The sequence below is a fragment of the Podarcis vaucheri genome (assembly GCF_965113315.1).
Source record: "Podarcis vaucheri genome assembly, chromosome: 13".
Taxonomy (NCBI): Eukaryota; Metazoa; Chordata; class Lepidosauria; order Squamata; family Lacertidae; genus Podarcis; species Podarcis vaucheri.
Window position 1 is genome coordinate 32,262,084 of NC_138751.1, and position 27,426 is coordinate 32,289,509.

The 27,426-nt window shown below is 46.4% G+C and overlaps 1 protein-coding gene across 1 annotated transcript; it reads left to right on the plus strand.

Annotated features, from left to right (window-relative positions):
• The first annotated feature begins 375 nt into the window (after nucleotides 1-375).
• Nucleotides 376-27,412, plus strand: CAVIN1 (caveolae associated protein 1). Its single transcript, XM_082196824.1, has 2 exons — nucleotides 376-1,094; nucleotides 24,303-27,412. The coding sequence occupies exons 1-2, from the start codon at nucleotides 669-671 to the stop codon at nucleotides 24,984-24,986; spliced, it is 1,110 nt and encodes a 369-aa protein (XP_082052950.1). The 5' UTR covers nucleotides 376-668; the 3' UTR covers nucleotides 24,987-27,412.
• Nucleotides 27,413-27,426: the final 14 nt, after the last annotated feature.

Below are 27,426 nucleotides of genomic sequence, written 5' to 3' on the forward strand. Positions count from 1 at the left end.
GTGCCCTAAACTGTCACTCTGTGACTTTAAAAGGAAACGCTCAACTTTGTGCAGGTCTGGCTGAAGACAGGGATCCCTTTGGGTTTGTCCCAGCCACACTTAAACATTTGCAGTTCTGTTCAGGGCTGTCGGTTTCTCATCAGCAGCTTTGCACAGAGCTTGTTTTGTTTTGTCCCCTGCCGCCACCACCCTGGATTCCCTAGAAATCTTGCTAGGAATCCCTGCCTTCGTCCTGTCTATTAAAATCAGAGGCTGTTGAAGTTTGGAGTGCTGCATTCCTCTGTGAGTGAGTGAGTGAGCGAGCGAGCCCTGCCTGTGCTCGCATGCTAAAGCCGTTGCCTCCTCTCCAACTATTTTAATCATTTCAGAAAAAAAGGGGTGGGTCTGCCAGGCATTTGGCAAGAGGCTCCTTTCCTCCAGTTGAGGTGGAGTCAGCCAATGGCCTGGGAGCTTGGAAAATTTTGCAGGACAGTTTCTCTGGACAGCTTTGCAAGGGTTGTGCCATTTCAATTGAAACACACATCCACACACTGCGCTCTTGGCTTCTGGCTCGCCTCCCAGATCTGAGAGATCTCAGATTCAGCCTCGCCTTCTCTCTCTCTCTCTCTCTCTTGTCCCTGCAGTGTCAAACCTCTCCAGGCTCTGCTAGTCAGGACTCCTGAGCAATCATGGCAGACACCACCCTCCAGATCGTCGAGCAGCCAACAGTCTCTGAGGCCTCGGAGGAGCCAGCAGGTGAGACCGAAGAACCCATCAAATCTGACCAGATCAATGGTGTTATGGTTCTTACCCTTCTGGACAAGATCATCGGAGCTGTTGATCAGATTCAGCTGACCCAGAGTCAGCTGGAGGAAAGGCAGCAGGAGATGGATGGGGTGGTGTCCAGCATCCAAGGGGAGCTCGCTAAGCTCACGAAGGCCCACTCCACCACCAGTAATACGGTCAACAAGATGTTGGAGAAGGTCCGCAAGGTCTGTGTCAACGTCAAAACTGTTCGGCAGAACCTGGAGAAGCAAGCTGGCCAAATCAAGAAGCTGGAATCTAATGAGGCAGAGCTGCTGAAGCGCAGGAACTTTAAAGTCATGATCTACCAGGTAAGGCACCTTTTGATCTCTCCTGCTTGTGTCTTTTTCGGTTGGTGCATAAGACCGTCCAGCATGAGGGCGCCTCTTGCCTTCTATATGGGGCTTCCCAAAATTCCCATGCTACAGCTCGCCATATATAGGAAATTCAGGACTTGTGTCATCACTGGAATCCTAAAGAGAACAAATGTATTGCCCAATTTTTTTGCGAAGATCCCAGAGTTCGCCTTAAATGCTACACCAGTGCAAACTTTGCAGGAATTTGCCAAAGAACCGTAGAGGGAGCTGGGGTGGGGGGGAATAACCTGTTGTCTCGTGGCAGTAGAAAGCCATCCAGTGTCCTTAAAGCTACAAAGCCTGGAAATCCCTTTTTCAGTTTGCAAAATGTGCTTATCGGGGCAATCATTTGGGAAAGCAATCTGCAAATTTTCACAGTTGTCTGTTAGAGAAGTAGCATTGCAGGGAGCACACCCCAACTCTGCAGGTTTGGTGCTAAGTCAGAGCTCTCTGTCCCTTGGGTCTGTGCTTTCTACTTTCCCTGCAAAACTAAATCTGATGCAGTGTGGGTTACAGATTCTTTTGGCCCTGACCTTTCAGGCCCTGGAGCTTTTTCACCACTTCAGTGAGAGGTTGCTTTGTTCTGCTGTTTGCAGTCCTCTTTCTAACCCGTTTGCTGGCTAGCCTTACAGACCTCCTAATATCAAACAGTTCAAAATAGGCAGCTCTGAACCATGCTTCCTATTCCGTGGCGGTCTGGCCTTTAATACCTGTGTTGGAGGAGAAGTGGGACATTATGAGATAGGTTGCCCTGTCCTGTAAGGACAAACACACACACACACACACACACACACACACACGGCTTAGGACAGAAAACCTACAAAAATGTAGCTGCGTTTCTTACTATCGCAACATGAAAGGGGATCTAGTTATGTCTGGTTGAGGAATCTGGCAAGTAGCTGACGGATATAGCCCTCTGATTCACGGCTTGAGCATTCTCAATTATATCATGCCTCAAAGGCGGGAATACTCCAGTATATAAGGGTTATGAACACCACCAAACCAGATTTATAAATACACTTTATCGGAAGCCTTGTAGATTATGTTGAGGGAATTTCAGGCCCCACCAGTAGGAAAATTGTGCAGGAGTGAGGAGAGAGAAATGGAACATGCAGCAGCCAATGGAGGAGGGAATAGAAAGGAAAATCTGTCTGTGCTGTTTTATTTTTCAGGGCATTTTACAAATATGAACACAGATACTATTTTGGTTGAGATATTTCCTCTCCCTTTTCACTGGAGTCTAAACAGTTATGAGGTGGTGGCAAAATGCTCTTGGGTTTTTGTGGAAACCAGATCAGCAACCTGATCTTGAATAGGTTCTTGAACAGTGGAGCCTGGGGTTCCAAGTTGTGAAGGTGCAGGGATAGTAAACTTTGGACTCCATAAAGCACCTTCAAGGTCTGGTTCCCCTAGAATGAACTCAATAGGGAACATGGGTGTGGTTCTGTTAGATGTTGGGTTACTGTGGTGCAGTATAGTGGTTAAGGGAATGAGCCAGGAGCTAGTTCAAATTGCAGCTCATCCCTGGGGGAACTAGGTGACAATGCACAGGTAACAAACCTTCAGACCTGCCTCTGTCATATGGGAATAATAATATTAACTTGTAGTACAGGATGGTTCTTAAGAATTTCTCAGAGAGCCCTGTGTGCAATAGAGAACTCCCATCAAAAGTGCTATATATACTATATATATACTAAGGCTGCAGCCCTATGTGTCCTTACCTGGAACTTGAAGTGAATTACCTTAAACTCAGTGGCAGTTGTTTCTGACTAAGCCTGCATAGAATTGGTTTAGCATTGGCATTATAATGTTATTTTCTCAGTGAATACCAGATATTGATCAGATATACAGGAGGTAAATTTCTCAGGCCATGCAGATAATGTAATGGGTTTTCCACCCACCTTGCCATTTTTCCTTTGGCCATTCAAGATATTCAGGGACATCCCAGTAAGCTGACATGTCTTGAATCACAAAAAAGATAAATAAAATATAAGGGGTCCCACCCATGTTGGCCCATAAGAAAAATCCCAAAATCCACACTTACTGAAGTGATTATTCAGTGATCCTGGTATCACACCACTAGACCAAATAGTATCTTCATTTTTTATGATGATCATGTTATTTTCTCATTTCTACCTCATGGTTGGAGACAACAGGGATTTTCTTGTTTTTGGGGACAATGGGAGGCAGGATAAGGATTGAACCACTGGAAAGCCATAAGCCATGCAGATGGAAGCCATTAGTGCCTTTCCTTGTACCTCCACAAAGCAGCATTCCTTATATGCAGTTGCAATGCTGCCTACTATTTCTATTTGATATGTATTAGATTTTATATCTCACTTTTCCTACAATGAGTTCAGAGCAGCATGTTAACCTCATAACAATCTTGTGATATAAGAGAGGCTTGCAGTGGAAACCTGCTGGCATATTCTGATATCTCATTGAGTTCCACAGGGCTTACTCTGAGGACAGCTTGTATAGGATTGCAGCGTGAGGGATGGTGACTTGCTGCAGCCACTCAGAGAGCTTCATGACTGGCCTAAGGACCTGAATCCAGGATTTCCATTTCCAGATATCACACTCTAGCCAGTGCCCCACCATATTGGCTTTAGTAGGAGTAGCCACCTCATAGTTGCCCATTGTGGAGTGTTGGCATTTTCCAGCGGCTGAACCGTTGGCTGAAATATTGTGAGTCTGGAGTTCATATCCCAGCATTGCCCTTAAGAGTCACATGCATATAGTCTCACGTAAACATCCTTTGTTAACTTATCTTTGAAATGGGAATAATGATGGCCAACCCTGCAGGGGCAGGCCTACAATAATAATGAAGGAAATGTAGTGATGGCACAGGGTTGTGGTGGTGCGAAAATGAAATTAGAATCACGAAGGACTTCTGTACGCCATAAAGGGCTGCAGGAACAATGATTAAATGCTGCCCTTTGAAGCAAATAGAGAGCAAGCGCTTCCCTCACACGTAGCCCCATAACACAGTGATTAATCACAATGGACTGTAGGGGGCCTAGGAAAAGCTGGTGGTGTATATACCAGAACCTTGCCCTGTTGCAACAACTTTTCAAACAATGGGAGAAAATAGATTTGCTTTCAAAGGGGGATTTTTTCTCACTGAGGTCAGCCTGTACTGTTGCTGTGGATGCTTCTGGCACTGTTTGTTTTGTTTCAGAATTACTCTTGTCTTGCATGCTGAACAGAGCTTGCCATCTGGGGCGAGAATTGGGTTGCGCTGCTAAAATACTAACATTCCCTGTCCTGCAGCTATAGGACTAACACTCTGAAAACTCTCTAGGCAGCAGAGTTTGCAGCCTTCAATCTATGCTTTTGATTTGAGCTTTCAGAGAATCCCATCTAGGATGGCTTAGTGGGGTGGAGGTGGGGCACTATATGAATACTGGGGGGAGTGGGGTGGCAAAGCAAGTTTGGTGCCGTGATCTGGGTGAATTATTACTATCAACCACATCAGAGGCGGATGATTTCCTCAGAACTTATTAAAGCAGCTGCTTGCACGGGTGTGACTGTGAACACTGCAGGACGCACTTTCGTTGTTGCTTCATGCCCTCATCAGAATTAGCAAATCAACATGCACCAAGCTCATGCGGCCTTGAGTATGGCCTGGTGTTTGCTAAGGCTACTTGAGTACAGGGAGTGAGAACTGGCAGGTAGGAGTGCCAAGGTCTGCCCTCTACTTCTACTGTGTTCTGTCACCATCACTTTGGTTGTCTCTAAGGCCCAGGCCGCCTGACCTTGCCTACACAACTCACACTGCAACTGACAATGATTCTGTTAAAAAAATAAGAGTCTGAAGCATGTTAGGCAATACCTAGAGCACAGTAGACAGTCCTGAGGAGCCCTTCTTTAAAAACTTTGAAATAACTGCTGTCTGCATTTGGGCATTTTAATGCATTACACACACATGCCTGAGAGTCAAGTGCTGGCTGAGTCTTCGAATTCTCCTTAGGCCACAGCCCTCACTGGCTCTGTTTTGCACCCCAAATATTTTTGCCTGGCTGTAACATGCCCTTCAACTCTGATAATGCCTCTTGCTGGCCTGGATGGAGGATAGAGAAGATTGTGTGATGGTATGTAGAAACCAGCCTAGCATACGAAGGTGAAATGTAAATTTGTTCTTCTGCCACTTTTGCTTCTGATCCCACCCACCATTGCCATCTGGCCCTTGTTCAGAAGGGAGTGTGGCCCTCATGCTGAAAGTGTTTCCCCCACCTCTGCAATTACCCAATAGCAAACCCTGGTTTATCACTGAACACAGGTTTGGCATTCATGATTTTGGTACAATACGTCTGCAGAATCTTTACAATTTGAAGGGTGCACACTTAAAAAATTGTAGGTAATACTCCAAAATGCAATGTGTGAATTGCTCCTTTGTGAAAATAGAATCAGGGTGTGGCATTTGTTCTGGATTTATTCAATCTGGAATGAGTAGGTGGTGTTATGAGTACCTCTTGTGCTGACTCCTTGGAAATGCTGCTTGTTTTCCTGCCTGGGTCATTTGGAATTCCAGATCACTCACAGTCATTGACTTCTGTCTTTGGTAGTGCTGTTTAGATGCCAATGAGACGGAATTATTTTTCTACATCTTTCCGTTATTCCTTGCTTCTCCTCCCTCTGTGTGTGATGGTGGTGGTAGCACAGAGGGGCTGACCCCCTTCTCACTTTTCAAAGGCAGTGGTGGGAGCTTAAGGCAAATAGGAGAAAGAGTTTGTCTTTCTAGATCTCTGTCTACATGTCCTATTTGTTCCGGCCACAGGTAATCTGACAGTTGTACTTAACAAACATTCCTATGACTTTGGCAAGAATGCCGAAGAAGCTTTCTTTGGTGTAAACACAAAAGTGTAGGTGGGTGAGGGAATGACTTTCTCTGCAAGACGATTGCCATGAATCAAGAGGAAGAGAGAACAATATGGGCTGCTGAAAACCCATCCTTGATCATCAGAAGCTGCACCCCAAGTCTCCCTTTGGCTGTGAACTACTGTCGGGCTGCCGGCACCTCTTCAAACTTTCCAGCAGAACCACAAGGTAGACAAAATTCTTGGAGGTTTTCAGGGTTCTCTTATCTACGCCGTGTATTGAATTCATACACACAACCTTGATGACAGTCATTCTTTACTCCTGTATGCAAGCCCTTCATCTGTTCTGATATATTTACTTCCACACCAATTCCACAAGAGAAGAAGATGGTTCTTCATTTGTCCTATATGCAACAGGAGCAAAACTGCAGAGAGAATCCATGATTTGGCCCAACCTGCATATGGACTCTGTGATATACATGTGCACCCATGCTCACACACTCAGGCATGTGGTTTGCAGTGTCAAAGGCTACCTCACCCCACCTATTCTCCGCTCCTCACTTTGGAGTTTACTGTAACACAGCAGCCTCTCTTTGTCAGAAGAACAACTGCAACTCCTGGATGCTGCAACGTGCTTTTGACGAATGAGTTTTTGTCTTTCGGTCGTAAAAATCCATCCCAGTTAGAGCCGCAGAAGGCCCTATAAGGCCATGGCTGAGCCCTCTCCTGGGAGCCAGCTGTGGGATTGTTCTATCTATTTTCGGACTCGCTCATGGCCTCGAAGCTGCAGTTCCCCAGTGACACCCAGAGAATTCAGCTTCATGGTTCCCATCGGCACCATTTAAACAGCAGTATCTCATGATAATCTTTGGCTGCTAGCAAAAAAAGGTTACTTTTTCAAATTTCTAAATGAAGAAAAAGCTCTGTATCTAGATGCATAGCATTGTTTCTCTGCCCACGTAGAATGCAGAATCTGAAGGATTTATTATTAACATGTTGCTGCTCTTGCTGTTTATTTTAAAGCAACTGAGGCTGGAAACATGGCCTTGTTGGAATGCTGTTTGCATTGTCGAAACAGATTGTGCGGTGCAGCAATAAATTGGCTCAGAACAAGGCAGCTTGATGGAAGGAAGCAACATTTCCCATTGGTATTCAAGATAAGATAAAGTTGGGAAGAGGATAAAAGTGGGGCATGGTGCCATAGTGGTACCTACATTGTAACGACAGCTACAACAATAATAGTACTTGTGGGCCCACAGAAATAAATGCAGCACACTTTTCAATTGGAAGTAATTACATCTCATTCCAGCCATGAACAAAGTTGTATCTTTTGCCAAACTTTAGACATCAAAAGGGCTTGCTATCAATCTCAATGAAATATTTATGGAGCCATTTTATTTCTATCCTCTCAATCAGCATTGTTTATCGAGTTGCAAATTCAGCAGCCCGCCCTTGAGAACAAGGCAAGTCAAGAAAGCCTTTACATGAAGGATGGGGGCACTGTGGCCCTCCAAATGTTGTTTGACAACATCTCCCATAATCCCTGACAACTGTCCATGGCGCCTGAGGCTGATGGGACCTGGAGTCTAGCAACATCTTGAGGGCTATAGGTTCCATAGCCATGTTTTACTGAACCAGTTTCCTTTGGAGTCCAGAGCACTGGGACCATACGGTAGCTTCGTACACTTTTTCTCTTTCAACAAATGTACAAGCTGAGTATGCTTTGCATAGGCACAGGCAATTGGTGCTAATTCCAAAGCAATAGAAGTCTAGCACCCCTAAACCCTGGAGGAAAGAGCACAGCACAGTAATAGTGTATTTTGCATGTTCAGTGCCCAGCATATGCAAGCAGAGCTGGGAAAGATTCCTGCCTCCATCCCTGGAGAGTTGCTAAGGCAATTCCCTGTGTTCCTGAAAACAGCTCTTTCACCAAATCAAAAAGTTATTTTACTTTGCCATGCCTTTTGCAACCACTGCCATGCAAAACTGATTTTCAGCCCCACCACAATTTTAGAATTGGGTGTGACATGACTTTAGACAAAGAGCAGCTGCACTATCCATTAAGCAGGCACCTATTGTTTGACATCAACTGACAGGTTATAACAAGAGAAAGAGGAGCAAGAGAGAGCACGCATATGCACACGCTCTTCACTGTGCTCTCCGGCTATAATACAGTTTGGGACAGTGAGAATTCATCACACTGAAGCTTTACTCATGGGTTTAGCGCCATGATTTATGTGAGATGGAGAAATGGGAAAGCAAAATGCACCAAAAGTAGAGAAAAGAACAAGTGAAGAAAAGCCATTTGGGGAAGACATTTGTTACCGGAGGAAATGGGCAGTCCAAAAAGTACTTTTGCATAAAAACAGACTTCCCTGAAAAGTTTTATTCTAGGTGCATTTGTTACAAAAGGGAACCAAGCCTACCTGTGGTTCCTTTTCAGGCTCCTGGAGTAAATTCCAAACCTGACAATGCCTGCAAAACAGAACAAAGACCAGAGCAGGAGGCTTTTGTTGATTTTGTATCATGTCAGGGGAAGGAAAAGCAGATTAAACATTTAGAACAGAATGCCACAGGATGTTTAGTCTGCACCTTGAGGCAGATATGGCTTAGGTTGGGGCGTGTGTGTCTTACTTCACCTTCTGCAGGCTGTCTTGTGAGTTATGGATAGCTTCAGGGAGAAGGAGAAAGGAACTCCGGAATCAGTCAATTGACCTGTTTGCATTGAAAGATGGCATAGGCATTTGAAGCAGAAAGTGCATTAATTTTCAGAAGGAAATAAAAGTTATTTTTCAGTTGCAAGTTTTTAGGGTTGCAGCACAACCTCTTTCCTTTTTATCCCCAAGACACTCCCTGCCCCTCCAAACAACCTTCAGTATCTGACAGATAAAAGCAGGCACAAATGTGGTCAGATGAAATGAGAAAAAGACTAGCATATACTTCAGTAATGAGGGAGGAAGGCACTTAATAGCACAACATAGGAAATTCTGAAAAATATCAAATCACAGGAAGGGATGCCTCTTGTTTTTGCAGCCTGCAAAAATCAGGGTGGGGTTCTTAAGCATCCGACAGGCCATAACTCATTGGTGGTGGGTTTGTGGTTACCTTGGGTGAATCACAAGTTGTTCAGGCCTGGAATAGCAAGTCACCTGTGGCGAGTAAGAACGGTCCACAGCGAGACAAGAAAGGAAGCTTTCATTTCTTTGTGGGCTGAAAATGCCTATTAACGTAGGTGTGTGAGAGCAGGGGCCTGTTACTTTTTTGGGGGATGAGGGAATTCTTTGCCCAGCTGCTATGGGCGCCTTTGCTTGCGCAACATCCCTGCTGCCGTGATATTGACTTGGCCTGCGCCTGGCGGCTGTGGCTGTGCTTACCATGAAGCCTTTGGATCCCTCGATGGTGCCCACTGATCATTCCTTTTCCTCATCTTAGCCCAAGAGCATCCATGGACCGTCGCCGGAGAGCATGCCCTTTGGCCTTTCACCGGAGAGCATGCCCTTTTTGGAAGACAGTGAGCCTTCTGAGCCTTCGGAAGAGACTTTGCCTTCTGAGAATGGGCCCTGGCCCCAACCAGCGCAGGATGAGAAGGGAGGCAGCCACTCTGGCCCAATAGAGGCAAAGCCATCCACGGATCATACTGAGCCCCTTCTCCTGAGACTCTGAAAGCAGCTGACCAGGCCCCTGCGTAACGGCTGCTGGCCTCATTGAGACCCAGGGCCCTGCTCCTTCTGCTTGCAGAGGTGTCCTGGTTCATTTTAGCTTCTTGGTAGATCAGAGGGCAGGGCGGGAGGCTTCTGCTTTAACCGTTGTGTGCCTTTTTGCTGTGTTTGCCTAGCCGCCTCCGGAAGGGAAGGAGAAAAGCAGAGCAGGATACTCAGAGCTCTTGGGTGCTATGCACTGTTCAGTTTGTAATGCAGCTTATTGGGAGAAAGGGGGGAAGAGAGGAGGGCCCCAAGCCCCACCCTTGGCCCCCACCAACTTTAGTCAAATCATGACTTCCCATAGCCTTCTCTTAACAATTATAGGGCTCTCACAAAAGATCCCTCTGGTACACCCCCCCCCATTTTTCTTACTATAAAGCAGTATAAATATGAAATTATTATTATTTATTATTTTTGAGCACTGTATGATAGTCTTGAACAAGGTACAGCTTCTCTCGTTGCTTTAGCTTTTCTTTCTGTGAAAGTGGGAGGGAGTCTGCAGCCATTTTGAAGCTCAGTGGGAGCAGAATTCGGGCGTGAGGAATTCAGAATAAGATCCAAAGGGCTGCTCATGGATACAATCAAGATTGCATTGCTCCCCCTTTTTATGATGATTTTTATTCCTCATATTCACTGTAGACATGATAACGATCAAAACAATGCAACTAAAGAACTAGGTTTCAATCAACAAAAGCCGGACACACCCTCTTTCCTCAAATGAATATGTGCTTTTTCTTGCATGCATAGCCTATAGTTGGCTACAAATGTAGATGCTCCTGAGAAATAATTCTATGTGGTCTAAAACCCAGGGTGGAGATTCCTTTCTCTCCACGCCACCTGACTGGCACCACTCCTTTGAGGATTTGTTGTGCTTTTCATCCCACTGAGCTGAACACAAGGGTATATTATATCTTCTTGTCCTCCAGAAACACCCTCTCAGGTGCCCTAGAGCTTCTTTTCTCCTTTCCCCCCTAACATGTTTCTGAACATCACCATCTGCTTAACTGCTTGGTTTGGCTACTGCAATCTTAGGAAGCTGGCAGAAGATGAACTAACAGGTACAAGCAGTTTGAGAATGGCCACAAGCTCTGGACACTCCAAGTAGACATTTCCCTGAGGTCAGTGCATGGGAAGGGGTCCGAGTGTTGGTGCCACCTTGCTTCATGTGTGCTTTGAGCCTGGCAACAGGGTCTACCTGCTGTATGTTAGCTGGCAAGTGACGTTTTCAAATCTGCCTCACTGTCATGCAAACTAGCTTGCCCTGGCAAGGTGGCACATCTTGGCAGAGTCCTGCCCAAAGCAATGTGTGTGCCAAGGGGTCACGTAAATGGAAACCAGCTCCTCTAAGTTTTTGGACAGCATCAAATTCAAGAAGTAGCAAAATTAAAACTGGACAAATCATGGGTCTTCTGAAAATCTAAAGTGCATTCTTCAGGGATTGTTTTGGGTCCTGAGTATGAAATAATAATGTATATTTGGCAGCATTTGTACTTGAGCAAAAGGTTTGAATGAAACTAATGCTCCTCTTTAACTCAGCTTTGAGAGACATCTCTAAAAGGTTTCTTTTTTCTAATCCACTGATGGGTAGTCCCACTCCAGAACTATTCTGGTTCCCTAAGAATACCATATTTGAAATACTATGGGTTGGAGTTGGACTGTTAGTTCCTATTGAAATCATTGGGACAGATTGATTTCAGTGGGAACTAAGCTAACAAACTTTATCTGGAACCTGCTATGTGTGTGTGCATCAGCCTTCCCTACCGTGGTGCCCACCAGAAATTTTGGACTGCAAAGCTGAGCCGTCCAGCTGTCAAAATTTAAACTGTTGGCTCCTAAGAGCAGAGGCCTGTCTCCTATAGCTTAGGTTGCCTTGCACAATAACAGTGACTGGAACCATAATAGTAATCCAGCAGGAAGTACTCCTGAGCAAGCTCTTGTGAAGCTCCCGGGCTTATGCAGGAGAATATTCTGCATTGTACCTTTTATCTTTGCTGTGCAGAAGTCAGCTACTGTAAGGTTTTGCTTTTGTTTGTCTTTTTTTAAAAGAATGTTCAGTTCAAAGCTCAAAATAGGCCCAGCTTCTTGTCTGAAGAAAAGTTTGGGGGGCCCTAGATCTCTTGCATCATTTTAACGAACTCCTATTATTAAATCAGCTTTGTAAACAAACCCACAAAAAGTTACTAGCCTGTTTTTATTTATTTTAAAAACCCCTCTGGGGACACACAGAGGAAGCTGAAAAGAGCTCTGCCCCTCCTGCAGCTGTCCACTGCATTTTTATGGGGTGTATGGAAAAGGAGGGCATCTCCCCTTTGTCAGCCTACTTGGTTTCTGTGCTGAGCCCAGAGGAGGGAAAGGGTGTGCCATTCTGCCTCAGCCAGCCCACTCATTGCGCTTCATCAAATTCCATGCCTTGGTCTGCATGCAGCTCCTTGTCACTTATCGCTAGCAGCCAGCAAGTGTTTAAATACAAGGGTGTATTAACTGTAGGTGTGGCCTGCTGTTTTCACACTCAACGACTAGGAATCCTTGTGTTAGCATTTGCATTCCCTGAAAGCAGGGCCCATACTGAGGCTGACCCCATACAGGTAAATGAGTGGGCTGTTCTTCAGGGGCGTGACACCACTGTGACTTGTGACAGATGCATATCAAGCAGAAATTCACCCAGATAGGGCTCTTTTTAGCCTTGAGGTCTAGCAATGGGAAAAGGAGGGTCCTGTTGAACCTCAAGCCTGCTGTGCATATAGAGGCATATAGAGCCCACGTCAGGTGCAACAAAGCTGGCAACTGTGTGCTGGATGGACATCCCACATTCCATTTGGCGAAAAGAATGAGCAACCTCATATATGCTGTTTCTGGGCAGGTCATCTTGGTAAACTGGAGCGTTTCCTGACCTACGGCTACATTTGCTACTAGGAAATAAATGTATCATCTGCCTGATCCCAGTTGTAGGCTTGTTCCAGTTTGGAATTTTAGCTGTCCAACCACACCCTCACTGAGAGCGGAACACAGATTTCAGATGCTTCTGTAGAGTGAAGAGCCTCATTATTTTCCTGGCTGGGCATAGGAGGCCCCCTCCTGGCGTATATGTTTCAAATTCCTGCCTTAATCTCTCCCTCCTGAAGCCGCACCTAGCGGGCAAGGCCAGGGAGAGAGGAGGGAGGATATGGAACAATGAAGTGCTTTGCTGTGACTAAGAAGTACAGAATTCACACTCGGCTCCTTTGGAGGCTGGAGAGGAGCCAGGCTCCCAAGCAGATTTCTGTTGCTTCCAAATGCACATTTAAGAAGTCTCCCATATTCTGCTGGTATGGGTTGGGCAAGAGTAGAGTTAGGCAGATGGATAGCTAGACTGTCCAGGTGATGAGATCTGTGTCTGTCTAATCTTCATCAAGATTTTAATCTGGAGAAGAGATTGGCCAATGAGGAGCTTGCTTTGGTCCCAGAAAATTGTTTTTTGTGTAGTATTCACCCTTGGATTGGATAAAAATGCCTACTATTTATCACTGTTGTTGTTCTTGTAGAGAATTTATGGGCTGCCCAAGCTTCCAGGGCAGCACATAGATAAAAGAATAAAACATTACAATAACATTATCTCTCCAGGATGTGTTTCTGTTTCTAGGGGTGATACCTTCCCCCTACACTGCATGTGCTATATTTTCTTTCTGGGAAAATCAACTTTCCGTTTGGATGAAAGAATGGATGGCAAACTATAAATAAAGTGGTTTTCTTTCCTGCACCCTCCAGAGAACAGCACATCTGTTGTTGCTGCGATTGTAGTGGAGAACCTGGTTGTATCAAATGTCACAGGCATAAGTTTGATATTTGTGGCAGCAAGCAGTGTCACTCTCCCACAGTCCCATCTGCAAACCTTGTGCCATTTTTTTAAAAAAAGTTTGTATTTTCATTCATTCATAATGCAATTAGGGATGCAGTCATATGCCTACTAATTTAGTAGGCATTACCCAACAGCATTTCTGAGTAAACATTGAGAGAATTGAACTACAATACTGTGCATGCTTACTTGGAGTAAGCCCAAGTGAGCTCTATGTAACTTGATTAAAACTACATAAGGAAAAGTAATGCAGCCGAGGTGGAATCCTAAACATGCTTCCTAGGAAGTAAAAGCCAAAGTTGAATTTGCACAGTAGATGTAACAGTGCACTGATTTTCTTTTTAAAATTAAAAGCATCTATAGAAAGTTGCAAATTTGATCTGAGTAATATTGGATGGGGAAAGGTGCATAACATTTAACCCTCCAGCTGTTTTTGCACTCAGAATACCCTCTCCCCCAGCTGCTGTTCCCACACAGGATATGTTTGGCATACCAATATTTACATTTTGTGTAGTTTTGGTTTACTAATGAAATAGGGATGAAAGTAGGGAAAGGTTGGTTTTTCATTGGAAAAATGGATAGTAGCTTTTGCTTATTAAATTTTAATTAATTGGGTCAAAGTCAAGCAATGGGTAGTATTCAACTAAGTTTCACTCTGAGTAGACCCATTGAAATTAGTCATATTCATTAATTTCAAAGCAAAACCTAGCTGAATACAGTGGTACCCCGCAAGACGAATGCCTCGCAAGACGGAAAATCCGCAAGACGAAAGGGTTTTCTGTTTTGGAGGCGCTTCGCAAGACGAATTTCCCTATGGGCTTGCTTCGCAAGATGAAAGCCCATAGGGAAATCTCCGGGGGCCTGTTTTAAATTGCTGGCGGTCGGGAGCAAAGACTTTCGCCCACAGCCGGCCTTCAGAAGAGGTCCTGGAACTCTTCTGAAGGCCGGCGGGGGGCAAAAGTCTTTGCTCCCCCCCCCGCCTGCCTTCCCGGGACAGCGGAGACTTCTCCGCTGCCCCGGGCGATCTTAAAATGCTGGCGGGCGGGAGCGAAGCGTTCGCTGCCGACCCCCAGCATTTTAAAATCTCCCTGGGACAGCGGAGGCTTCGCTCCCGCCCGCCAGCATTTTAAAATCGCCCCGGGATAGCAGGGGCTTTTAAAATGCTGGCGGTCGGCAGCAAAGCCCTCCTGTCCCCGGAGCTTGCGGGGCGGGAGGTGGGAAGAAGGGCTTTTCTTCCCACCGCCATCCTTCAGAACAGCCTTCTGAAGGCTGGCAGTGGGAAGAAAAGCCCTTGTTCCCCCCCCCCCAGCCTTCAGAAGAAGTCGGGGGACAGACTGTCCCCGGACCTGGTCTGAAGGCGGTTTCCCTAGGAACGCATTAATTGATTTTCAATGCATTCCTATGGGAAACCGTGCTTCACAAGACGAAAAACTCGCAAGAAGAAAAAACTTGCGGAACGAATTAATTTCGTCTTGCGAGGCACCACTGTACCATCCAATAAATAAAACCCTTTCGATCAGTTGACAGCTCATTTTACAGGTCAAGCAGTACAGCAATCCACCAGTCCAGCATAGGAAGGAAGGAAGGAAGGAAGGAAGGAAGGAATGGTGAACACAAGCAATGTTACTTCTCCACCAAATCTGTGCCATGCCATTCTTTGACCCTTTTCTTTCCCATCCATTATTATTTGGAACACTCCCCCTCTTCAGTGCCAGAGTGCACAACAACCCTGGTTCTTTATTTTTCCTTCTCTCTCTCTCTCTCTCTCTCTCTCTCTCTCTCTCTCTCTCTCTCTTTCACGCGCACACACACACACACACACACACACAATAAATGGCAATACAACCATTTCCCCTCTCTCAGCTCCACACAAAAGTTATTACAGGTAGATTTGGTATCATACTGTTGTCCTTGAATGGAGACTTAGGACACCATCACACAAAGGATGGAGACAGACAAAAAACAGCATCCCACAGCTGTGGTACAAGTCTGGCTGTGCAACTAAAACAACAGATGTGAATACAGTCAAACCTCTGTTTACATAACCCTCTGATTATGTAAACTTCGGGATGCACGCGTGAAAATCTCACAAGTATTTTACCGGGTTTCATCCGCACGTGCATGCGCAGGAGGTTGCGGAAACCTCAGGATCCAAACAGACCTCCAGAACAGATCCCGTCCGCAACCGGAGGTACCACTGTATACTGTTCAGGCAACTCTTTGCTTTTTATTTTATATTTAAAGTTCATGCATTTACCTATTCATTCATTGCATTGACTCTTTATTTTTCAAAAAGGAAACTTCTTTTTAAAGCACAAAAAATGGGTGACAAGGAAGTTTCTTGGTGGCATCACTGGAGGTCCAGGTTTGCAGTGCTGTGACACCCCCCCCCCCCCGGACAAGACCATGATACTGTAGAATATGCACATTTGGCTTGAGGACCCAAGTGCTTTGAAAACATCATTTTCTTGACCCAAAGATTTAAATATGGTAGTGACATAAGTTCACTGGCTGTCTGGATAAGCCCTTATTTATTTGGAGTTTGAAACCATGCCCCTTCCCTTCTCTTGAAGCCTGAATTGGGCTGACGGTGCCGTTGTTTTTGCTTCTCTCATGCAACCGCACTCTCAGGCCTTTAGCTTTTTCCTACGCCTCCGCCACCCCCAGTTTCGTAACGCCAGGCCCCACCAGGCTGGGAACATCACTCGTCTTTGTGTCTTGTTGGCCTTTTATACATGAAGGGGAGTGTTTATATGTGTTGTAGCAACCAGGCGGTTTGAGTGTGCCCATAAAGACTGCTGGATCAGTGACTCACTGCTCAGGAACGTGGACTTGGATGGGGAACACATGGAGGGGGAAGCAGGAAGGAAAGCTGTCCTGTGGAGCTCGCAAGTTGGGAGGGAGTGATACACAGCTGAGCCCTTCTACTTTGCCTCCTTGCAGCTCCCATAAAGGTGTACCCAGCCTTCCCAGGACCTGGAAATTAAGGACTTTGGAGTGCACAAGCCAGACTCGCCTCTTTCCTTTCTGTGTGCAGCAGAAAGCAGAGGTGGGGTAGTGAGGGTCTGCAACAGCACTCCCTTTTGAGTCTATATTGCTTCCAGGAGCCAATTTGCTCTTCCTTGTTCCTCCCAGTAGATTCCAGTCCCCTTTTGTGCCTTTGGTTGTGTACACACACAAACAGCAGCTGAGGAATTAATGGTGTACTAGCATCCTTGCTTGCTAATTTTTAAAGTGTGCTCTTGCCAGGGAATCCTGGGTTCCTCTTCCTCAGGAGCGAATAAGTTTCCTCAGTGGGGACATCACTATCAGCAGGTAAGCTTCCCTAAAAGGCTCATCTACTCCTGAGCTTCATCTCAATGCACAGCCACATGGGGAATGTTGGATGCATTCCAGGGCACAGTCTCAGTTCACACAAGGTAACGGCTATGAGACCCAATCCAGGCCCCATGGGAACTAAGTACAAGCCCTGGAACATGCCCCAATTTCCTTCTGCAGTGTGCTGAGGGTTTCATGGCATACATCAGAGGTTCCTCATGTGGAAAGGGTACCCTCATGGCAAAACATTTATTGTTTCCAAGTGGCAGGCTGTGTGTCTTACTCACAAGTTGTTGGTGGACTGACTGGGAGGGTTCCAGACTGCCACTTTGCAGGCCATGCCATGCTAGACCCTTTGCCTGGCAAACCCATCCTTTTTTTGGTCAAATTTACTGCTAAAGGACAAGGAGTCGTTTTGAAACCTCAGAACTGAAATGGACTATGCCAGGAATTGCTTGACCGAAACTAGCTAGAGCCTCTCTTCAACACATCTGCTTGTCATTTGTATCATCATCATCATCATCATTAAATTTGCATCCTTAGATCTCAGGGTGGTTTACAGCATAAAAATACAAGATAAAACACAGTCTAGGGTGCTCATGGATGCACTCATGTCAAGTGTGCCTCCACTCAGAATCCAGTGTGGACTGTACCAACTGTTCCCAGAGCATATTGGGGAGGGGGCCAGACTATTTCAAACATACCATCAGAGGTGTTTTTTTGAGAGAGAAAATTCTTTCTCTAACCCCCCCCCCCGACTGCCGCTTCCGGTGATCCACCCCTTTTCCTCCCCCTTCTACCACAGATTTAAATATGGTAGTACAGTAAGCCCCACCTGTTCGTGCCAGTTTTGTGAATACTTCCGTTGCGTTGTTGTGTTAGAATCATAGAATTGTAGAGTTGGAAGGGACTACAAGGTTCATCTAGTCCAACCCCCTGCAGTGCAAATATTTTGTCCAACATGGGGCTTGAACACATGACCCTGAGATTAAGCGTCTCGTGCTCTACTGACTATGTGCCCTCTCCAGTTTTTGTTTGTATGCACACTGGCAGTGGGATAAGTCTGTATATTCTTGCATACTTTGTTGAATGCTGAGTACTGTAGCTGCTGTTGGTCATAGCTCACTTCCATTTAAGTTTAAACAGTAGAGCTTGATGGATGGTCTTGAAACTTGCAGGTTTGAAACCTTGAGGACTTGAAACCTGCAGCTCTTTAAAAGAACAAAAGCTGAGAATCAGGATTCTGCTCTGCATGGCAGACCATGTTCCATTATTTGTGGTGTAGTAGTTTATCATGTGTGCCATAAGCCGGGGGGCAGTCAGGACAGGACCTACGTGCAACAGAGGGGGTGATTGGAACTCGCCCTTCCTTGCACAAATGTTGTGAAGCCAAGAAGGAGCCGATAGGAATCAGAGCCGTCCGGATATGGCCGGCTTCCAGGTGTAGCTATGCCACTCTGGAGAGGGGGGCAGCTTTTGTTCAGGCTGTCATTGTGTGACTTCCGGGGGAAGGAAGTGATTCCTGGTGTTGCTGGTCCAGCGGTGGCCAGAGTCTTTGGGAGACGAGGAATTGCCCTCGCAGGTGTTGTTGTGGACAAAATGACTGCCCTTGCTGGATTTGGGGGCTGGGGGGTGGTGGGATATCCTGATTCCGAAGAACCACCCTTTCCCCCCAGAGGCCACATGTGAAGTTTGTCCCAGATTTGCAGACTTTATTACTAAAGCAGATGTTGGCGCTGCATAGCCAGTAAAAGACTGGAAAAACAGGACAGCTTGTGTGAGTAAACAGCAGAGGGTTTGGGTTAGAAAAATCAGTTCTGCTCTGTTTGATTGCAGAATGGGTACTCTCAGTGCCAGAAACTGAGAATCCAAGATTCACAATCCCACTAAATAACTATTTCTAAAGTTTCCGTTGTTGTTATATGATGGGGTTTTTCTTTACCAGCCTTTGCCAACCTGGTACTCTCCGGAGGTTTTGGAATACAACTCCCATCAGCCACAGCCAGCACAGCCATTCTGTACAGTTCAGCACTGGACCAGGATTTTCCCAGGCACTGCACTGCTTGTCTGGCAAACACGGGTCACCTGCAAACCTTAGAACAGTAATATCTGCCTGATACCTGACGAGGACAACACTAAAAGTACCACCATATCAAAAAACAGTTTGTCAGAGCATGTTGACCTGGGTAAGAAGGACTGCTGTAGTCATTTGATTACATGCCAGATAGATTATTTGAGATGTTATCGCAATAACAACAGCCCTATGAGGTAGACAAGTGTTTTTATCGCTGTGTTGGGGCTGAAAGTTCATGGCTTACTTACAGCCACCAGCTGAACCCATGCATAAGAGAAAAAAGGTCTGAACTCCTAGTTTAACACATTCTGTTATCACTATGCTACTTAAATAGCCAAAGTCCACGTTAGAACCAGATTCTGTTCTCATTTGTAAAGCAACCAGCCCAATCCTCTGGATTCCTGTAAAATGGGTGTCACTGTAGCCACATACACACTGTTGAAAGTTACTCTAGGTCTAGGATATTTGACCAGTGATGCTAATGCCCTACTGTGCCTCCTTTCTTCCAGTGAAGATCCTCAGAGGATTGCCTTGTGCAGAATGGCTTCTACCATGACGGCCCCTTTAAGGAGGCCCCAGTCCTCCTTTCCAGGAGACAGTCAGGCCAGCTGAAAAGCAGAGTATGGAGCAACTGGCACCACCAAGACCTAAGGGCTCTTGGAGCTCAGAAGTTTAAATAGCCAAGAGGTAGTAATCAGGAGAGGAAGAAGTCTGGCTTGGTGGAGAAGGAAAGAGAGGAGCAGAGGCCTGAGGGACAGCCATCTCTAGTATCCAGTGCAATTTCTTTCTTGGCCAGGGCATGGGGGACCTGACAAGAGGCACTCCCTACCACCCTAGTACTCTTGGTAGAGGATATTGGGGAACCTGGCCATTTGAGTGCCCATTGGGTGTCCTTAGAAGGCACCAACAAGAGGACTGATGCCTATATCCCATAGCAGTGGGAAAGGGGCTATTGGGGTGCCCCACGCCCCACAAGCTAGAAATAACTCATTGTGAACCACCCAAGATGATTGGGACTGGGGTGAACTCCTGGTGTCTACAGCAGAGGACACAGGCATGGAGAAATGCGAGAGAACTTTCTGAGAAGGTTTTGGTATTGCTTTGATAGTTTGTAAAAATTTGGGACTGTATTACCCAGGAAAAGGTGTGTGAGATTGGGGGCCTTAGCTTGCAGCAAGGGCCGCAGCTCAATCCATCTGGATCTGCTGCACTTTGCCTGCCTTGCCTTGAATTAGGACTCATGTTTGAGCATATTCACCCATAGACTGTGGGGCAGTCAGTGTGCCAGTCCCTTTGGGTAATGTTGCTCTGTCCCAGCTTAACACCTGCAGGGCCTTGTATGGTATACCCTCCATGCAGCACCTCAGTTGCATTGCTTGCCACACCAGTCTGGACGTTTTGCTGTAGTGATGCAACCCCACAAATCGTAAGCTTTTCTGTGTCATGTTTGGACCCTTTCCTTCCTCTGAGGAGCTCAAGGTGGCTACCTAGGGCTATCTCATTTTATTATTGTAACCAACGTGTGAGGTTGTGAGACAACAAGACCATACAAGCCAGTGGTCTACACAGATACGTGGGGATTTTCAGCTTGGTCTTTTTCTCATATGTCAAGCCTGCATTCTAGCTACTGCTGCAAAACAAAGAAGCCCAAACCAGTCTGTTGAAACGCTGCCGTTAGTCACGTTGCTTGAAAGGGTGGTGACCAGAAATGACTTCTTAAAAAATCATTTATAAAGCAATCATAGCAGCATTACGGTGTAATAGCACTATACTTCTCTTTCATTTAAAAACAGTATAGCTGGGAAAGCATTTTTGCACTGATTAAAAGATTGATTAAAAATAAATGGGGTTATAAAGTGGCCTAAACCACAAGGGCTATAGTGGATGCATGCTGAACTTCAATTGTGAACCGCCCTGTGGTCTTTTGATGAAGGGTGGTATACAAATTTAATAAAGAAATAAAATGGTCTCACCCACCACTGCTATATTGTACCCACTGTGTTCCAAATAGCATGGCAACTGAAAACTCAGTTGCAGCTCTGATAGTAGCTTACAGCAAAGGAGAAGTTTGGGGTCAGTATGTAGGAGTCATAACACCCTTCAACTGCTTGAATTAGGTTGCCAGAGAAGACCATAATACACCAGTTTTTAAAATTTGTAATATCCTAATTCATTATTTTCGGCATTATAGCAATCAGATAGTGTGAATGCCTGACGGCTTAAAGAATGAAACAGACAAATTACCAGCGCCTAACTAGGAATTCCAAGCAGGATAGAGTTTGCTCCGTTCAGGAATTCCCTCTGCAAAAGGCAGGGGCAAAGGACAGTTTGGGCTTTTGCTGGACAGACTTGAGGGGGGTCCTAAAAATGTTCAAGTTCCCCAAAATCACAAGGTTCTTCATCAGGCAGAAAAGTTTTCTGCGTGGGAAGCTGGAATTGTCAGTGTTCCGTCGCCTTTCCTCCTGTGCCTCGTTCCCCGTTTTCCCTTGGGCTTGGCTCGTGACTTTTCCCAGCAATTCCCTGCCTCCCCCCACCCCCCGGTCCTCTACTTTTTCAAATAGTACCATTCCAGGAGTCATAAATCTGCCTATCTTTCAGCCCCAGTCCCAGCGCTGTGTACGGCGGTGGCTATTTCCAGCGTGTCCCAAGAATGCCAAGCGGGGGATGCACGCTATGTGCTGCTTGGGTGAAAACCAATATCGGTTCCAATCTGCCCCCTCCTCACCCACATGCCTGCCTGCACGCTTTCCTTCTGCATGCAGGCACACCATGGCTGGGCCGGGCTCTGTTCAGAGAGGAACAAGAAGTTGAATTAACAGCAGAAGGCTTGGTCTAATTCTGATCTGAGGTGGCATCCCAATATCTAGGAGGCACCACTTCAAACTGCCTTGTGGGGGGTGGGGGCAGCAGAGGATAACATAATTGTGAGTTGCTTCATACCAAAAAATATTCCCATCTAGAAGATCGGCATGTCCAGGAGACCAAGCTAGAACCTTTCCCCCTGAGGGATTATTATTCTTTGCATGGTAGAGTGTACATGTCTTGGGAGCCCCCACCCTGAAATGGTACAGTCATGACTTAGGAGGACCAATGCAGTGAGAACAGGTCTGTCTGCAGCTAGGAAAGTGATGGGGAAATGCAGTGGAAAGCATGGATTGAACAGATGGTTAATGGGAAGATGTGTATACTCCACAACAAGCAAATCAGGGTGAATGCTCATTGTCATATAAATGTCCCGCAAACAAATCAGAACAAGTGCAAGCAAATCAGAGTGAATGCCCAGTAAACAGGTTGTCTAGAGGAGCCCATTACTAATCAGAGCCTATTACTGAATTACAGTATTTCCTAATCATAGCATCCCACTTTCCTTTTTTGCTGCTTTGGGCAAGTGCCATATCAGACTATATGCACCAGAGGGCAGCCTTGACTTTCAGCATTTTTTTCAGGCAAGTGCCACAAACGTAATGTATTAGTCATGGTGTCATTCTCCACTATGAACAAATTTTCTGACAATAACAATAACTTAGTGTAACTTAAAGCAAAGTACATATGCTTTGAAATAGTCACATTCTCTTCTCCTGCATAGGCCTGCCTCTATTTCACCTCCTTTCTCTGTTGTTTTCCTGTGCTTATTATGGATTGTAACTTCCATAATGCAGGGACCTGTCGTGCCTGTTTTCTTAAAGTGCCAAGGACATAGATGGTGATAGACAGATTTAACAATAATGTGGAGGAGGTGGAAGAGGCTTACAGGGTGTGTGTGTAGTTTTGCTGCTCTTAGTCACTCTCAAAAGTTGATTATAGTTCCTTATTTTAACAATTTCCCCCTAACTTTACTGCACCTTAGTAGCTCATAATCCAATTACAGGCTGTCTGCTCACACTGAGAACTATCAGTCCTCGTGCAGCACATCAGCCACGAATTACAGTGGTGCCCCGCAAGACGAATGCCTCGCAAGACGGAAAACCCGCTAGACGAAAGGGTTTTCCGTTTTTGAGCTGCTTCGCAAGACGATTTTCCCTATGGGCTTGCTTTGCAAGACGAAAATGTCTTGCGAGTGTTCCGATTCCCCCCCCGATTCCCCCCCTTTTTCTAAGCCGCTAAGCCGCTAATAGCCTTTTAGCCGCATAGCCGCTAAGCCTTTAATAGCCGCTAAACCGCTAATAGCGCTAATCTGCTAAGCCGCTAATAGGGTTGCTTTGCAAGACGAAAAAACCGCTAGACGAAGAGACTCGTGGAACGGATTAATTTCGTCTTGTGAGGCACCACTGTATAGTCCAATCAGGATTATGAAAGTGTCTGCTTTTGCAGCATGCCTGAGAAAACAACAACATAAATTGGTGAGGGTTTATGTCTAGCAGGGCACACAACGCAATATAAATTGGCTTGGTATAGCTTGTGCCCCCCAAAATTGTACATTGGAAATAAAGGAAGCTCTTAAAAAATGTTCACAAAATGTCACATGATGAGATGGATGTTTTCCCAAATGCTGCCACAAACAATAAGCAGCAAGTACCCACAAAACTTGTGCAATCACATTCTTCACAGCTCTGAACAGTAACAATATATGTGGGAGAGATAATTATAGTTTTGCCATGGTCAAAATACTGCATTGGACTGCTCTGAAAAATGTGGTGTCTTAAAGGGAGAAAGTCCTTTAGTGGTGGGGCCAGTGCTGGGTTTGAGAAGGTTTCTGCAAGGTGGGCTTCTTCCACATAGGCAGGCCCTACAATTAGGCAGCGAGAAACAGCCTCAGGCAGCAGCAGTCCCTCCAGTATTCTCAGTGAATCTCCTAAACCAGGTTTAGGGGACTCTTGGCCTTCCAAATGTTGCTGAACTAAAAGTCCCATCAGCCTCAACAAGCATGGCCAACAGCCAAGAATTATGAGAGTTGTAAGTTCAACAACATCTGGAGGGCCAAAGGTTCCCCACATCTGCCCTAAACTAGCCTGCCACCATTAGGTTCAGTGGAGGCTGTTGTCCCATCACCAGTGTGGAAATGATTCAATTGCCAGTGCAGGACATGGAATGAGGGGCATCACCGTCTCCTTTGCCCCATTCAAGGTGTGGGCCCTGCAGCCCAAGAAAGCAGCAGTTGCCCTAGCCACCTGCCAGAATTGGCCCAGATAAACTTCTGGTCACAGGAGCTAAAAGGTTTCTGTACCCCTGTTCTACACTGATTGGCAATAGCTCTACAGAGTTTCAGGTAGGAGATGTTCCCAGCTTTAGCTGGAGATGCTGGGAATTGAACCTGGGACCTTCTGAGCTTCAGCCCTTCCTCAAGAGAGAAGAGACACTTATTAGTTGATGTAGGGAAGAATTAAAGACGCCTTCAGTGGGGATTGCTTTCTCCCCACAGCACAGGGAATGGGGCAGCCAGCAATAAGAATCTCATGATTTCATTCTTGTGTCTTGCAGGATGAGGTGAAGCTGCCAACCAAGCTGAGCATTAGTAAGTCTTTGAAAGAGACAGAAAAAGAAGGGGAAGAGGTCGTGGTGGATGAGGAGCATCCTGAAGAGGAACATATTGAGCTCTCCTCAGATGAAGAGGTGGAGGTGGAAGAGATTATTGAGGAGTCACGGGCAGAACGCATTAAGAGGAGCGGTATGAGGAAAGTGGATGACTTCAAGAAGGCCTTCTCCAAAGAGAAGATGGAAAAGACCAGGGTGAAGACCAGAGAGAACCTGGAAAAGACCAGGGTGAAGACCAGAGAGAACCTGGAGAAGACCAAGCAGAACCTGGAGAAGACCCGACACAACCTGGAGAAGAGGATGAACAAGTTGGGCACCAAGATTGTCACCAATGAGCGCAGGGAGAAGATGAAGACCTCCCGGGAGAAGCTGAAGAAGTCCTTCACCCCCGACCACGTGGTCTATGCACGCTCCAAGACAGCTGTCTACAAAGTACCACCATTCACGTTCCATGTCAAGAAGATCCGAGAGGGGGAGGTGGAAGTGAAGGCCACTGAGATGGTGGAGGTTGGTGGCGATGAGGCAGAGAACACAGATCTTATGAGGGGTGAGAGCCCTGAGATGAGCACCCTCTTGCATATTAAAGAAGAGGCGGACACGATGCTGGCAGACAAGAGTGACAGCGAGTGAGGCTAGAGTGGCATTGGAAGACCATCAAGAGCTGACCATGTAATCTTTCACGTTTCCCCCTTTTGGCCTCACATGGGTGTGCACACACACACACACAAAATATATATATATAGATCTTGCAGCCCCGCCCCCCAAATGCGGCACGAAGGTGCATTTTTGTATATTTCTGTTTCAGCATATAGAGCACAGGACTTCATAGCAATCCATCAAACACCATTCCTACAACTGAGAGCTTGCTTTGCCTGCCAGCCTGCTGTGGCAACACCCCTCGCCCGCCCACCCCAAGGTGCTATCAGCAAAGCAATCCATTTGCATGCCCAAGAAGCATGCTGCCTCTTAACTATTCTCCTTGGGGCTCAAGAATGCTTCCAGGGACCAGAAGACAAGATTAGATGGACAGAAGGAAGAGCAGCGTGGTGCAGAACCGAAAGAAGAAAGGGTTTGGCACAGTACTTTACTGAACTGGGGGAGGAAAAGTGACTGAGGAGGGATGCAAATGTAATGCCATGCGATGGTGCAAGAGGGAGGTCTGTGCACCCCGCAAACCATTTTTCAAGAGATTATTTTTTATGCAGTCACACTCTAAGGGCACACATGAAAGAACAGCAGCTGCCGCTGTGCACGCTGGAAGGAGGAGAGGAGAGGAAAGGTGTCGAGGCAGGGTCCCCTCCAAGCTATTTGGGCTGTTCGCTGAGTCTGGCCAGGAGCCACGCTTGCAACATGGCTCCAGTGGTCAGTGCTCATTTTCTGGGTTAGGGCTTGGTGGGGAGTGGCAGACCAGTAGGTGTGGCTGTGAAGGAGGACAGAGAGCACAGAGAAAAGATGGATTGTGAGTCTTTGGCTGCAAGTAAAGTGTTAATAGCAAGAGCCAAGAGGAAACTCTTGTCCAGTCAGCCAGCCACCTTAACCCCTGTCCCTGAGCTGGATCCTGCGCACTGAAGATGGCTTTCTGCAGTGCCTGGGTTTCAGGTCAACATCTGTACCTTCCTGCTAGGCTGACTTGCAGCAGCCCATTTTTAACTTGGGCACTGCTGTTTGGGGTACCCATATGGGTTTGCTGTCCCTATATTGACTGAACTTGCTGCTAGGGGAGGGCTGTGGGGAGGGGGCGTTCAGTGACCCAAGACGTCTTCGTTGTGTGGGTAAGGTGCTTCTCAGCAAACTCCCCACACTTCCTTATAGCTACCTCTTTGGGCTTTTCTTTTTTTTAAAGTTTGTGGGTGAGCCTGAAGCCTCACTTTTTTCCCAAGCACCACCAAAAAGAGGCTTCTTTCCATGGTGTTCAACACATGCAGCTGCCTACACACACACATCTCTGGTCCACCAATTCATGAAGTGGTTGAGCAGCCCCCTCTTCCCCACCTCCTGCTGCGATTCTCCTACACTCCCCTGTGGGATCAAGGAGGGAAAGTCGGCAGCATGCTCAGTCCCAGCAGCGAACTCTGCCAGCGTTCCCTTGGCAGTGGTGCTAACAGGGCAAGATTTTGGGGCAGACATCTCAGCAGATTGAGCAGATGGGCCCCCAAACCTAGCAAGGGTAGCTTTATCGTATTTTGAAACAAGTAATGCACATTGCCACCTGCAGCAATGAAGTAGTAATGCATTGCCATATAAGCTAAAAGGCCGGAAAAGGCCATTAAATCCAGAGCCTAAAACAACCCACCAGTGACACTGTACCTCCACCATTCCATGCCCAGCATTTCCACCACAACCTATACCAATGCTGCCTGCTCTAGCAACTCAGCCAGTAGCTTGGCTGAGCCATCCATAGCCCGGTAAGGAGGTAGAGTGTGTGTGTGTGTATAGGGATGTTCTTACTCAACCATGGAGTGTGCAAGCTCCCACCACACTAGAGTTTCCAGTGAGCCTTTCTGTTCTTGTTACGTTGCTGTGGATCTTGCGTCCGGGAGAAGACAGGAGTGCCCAGAGTACCAGATATGCTTGGACTTTTCTTAAGGCCATCACACATAGGGCAGAGACCACACACCACTCTGGGGAGAGAGCAAGGGACAGGGGGAGGCTTGTGCCAAGCTGCTGCATTGTTCCTTTTCTAAGACTGCATCCTGGTGAGCAGCATGACTAATAAACTTCCTTTTCTAAAAGAACAGGTGTGAGGTGTTTGCAAGGGGCAGGGGGGAGAGCGGCATCAGGCAGGTCACTCAGGCAGGTGCAGCGCAGCACAAAGCCGCACACATTAAGGGGATTTCTAGGCTCGCTTTGTTTCAGGTGGGATTCAGTCACCGCCAAATTCAGGTTGTGCAGCGAAAGCCAACCTGGTGCTCTTGCTAACCATACTTTCTGTGCCGTAAGGAAAGCGACGGGAAAACACACTGGAAAGTGGGATAGGGGTTCCTTGACACAATATTGTATAACGTCACTGCAAACAAATTAGAATGAATGCTCAATAAATAGCCAACATCGTCTCACCTCCCTGCAGACT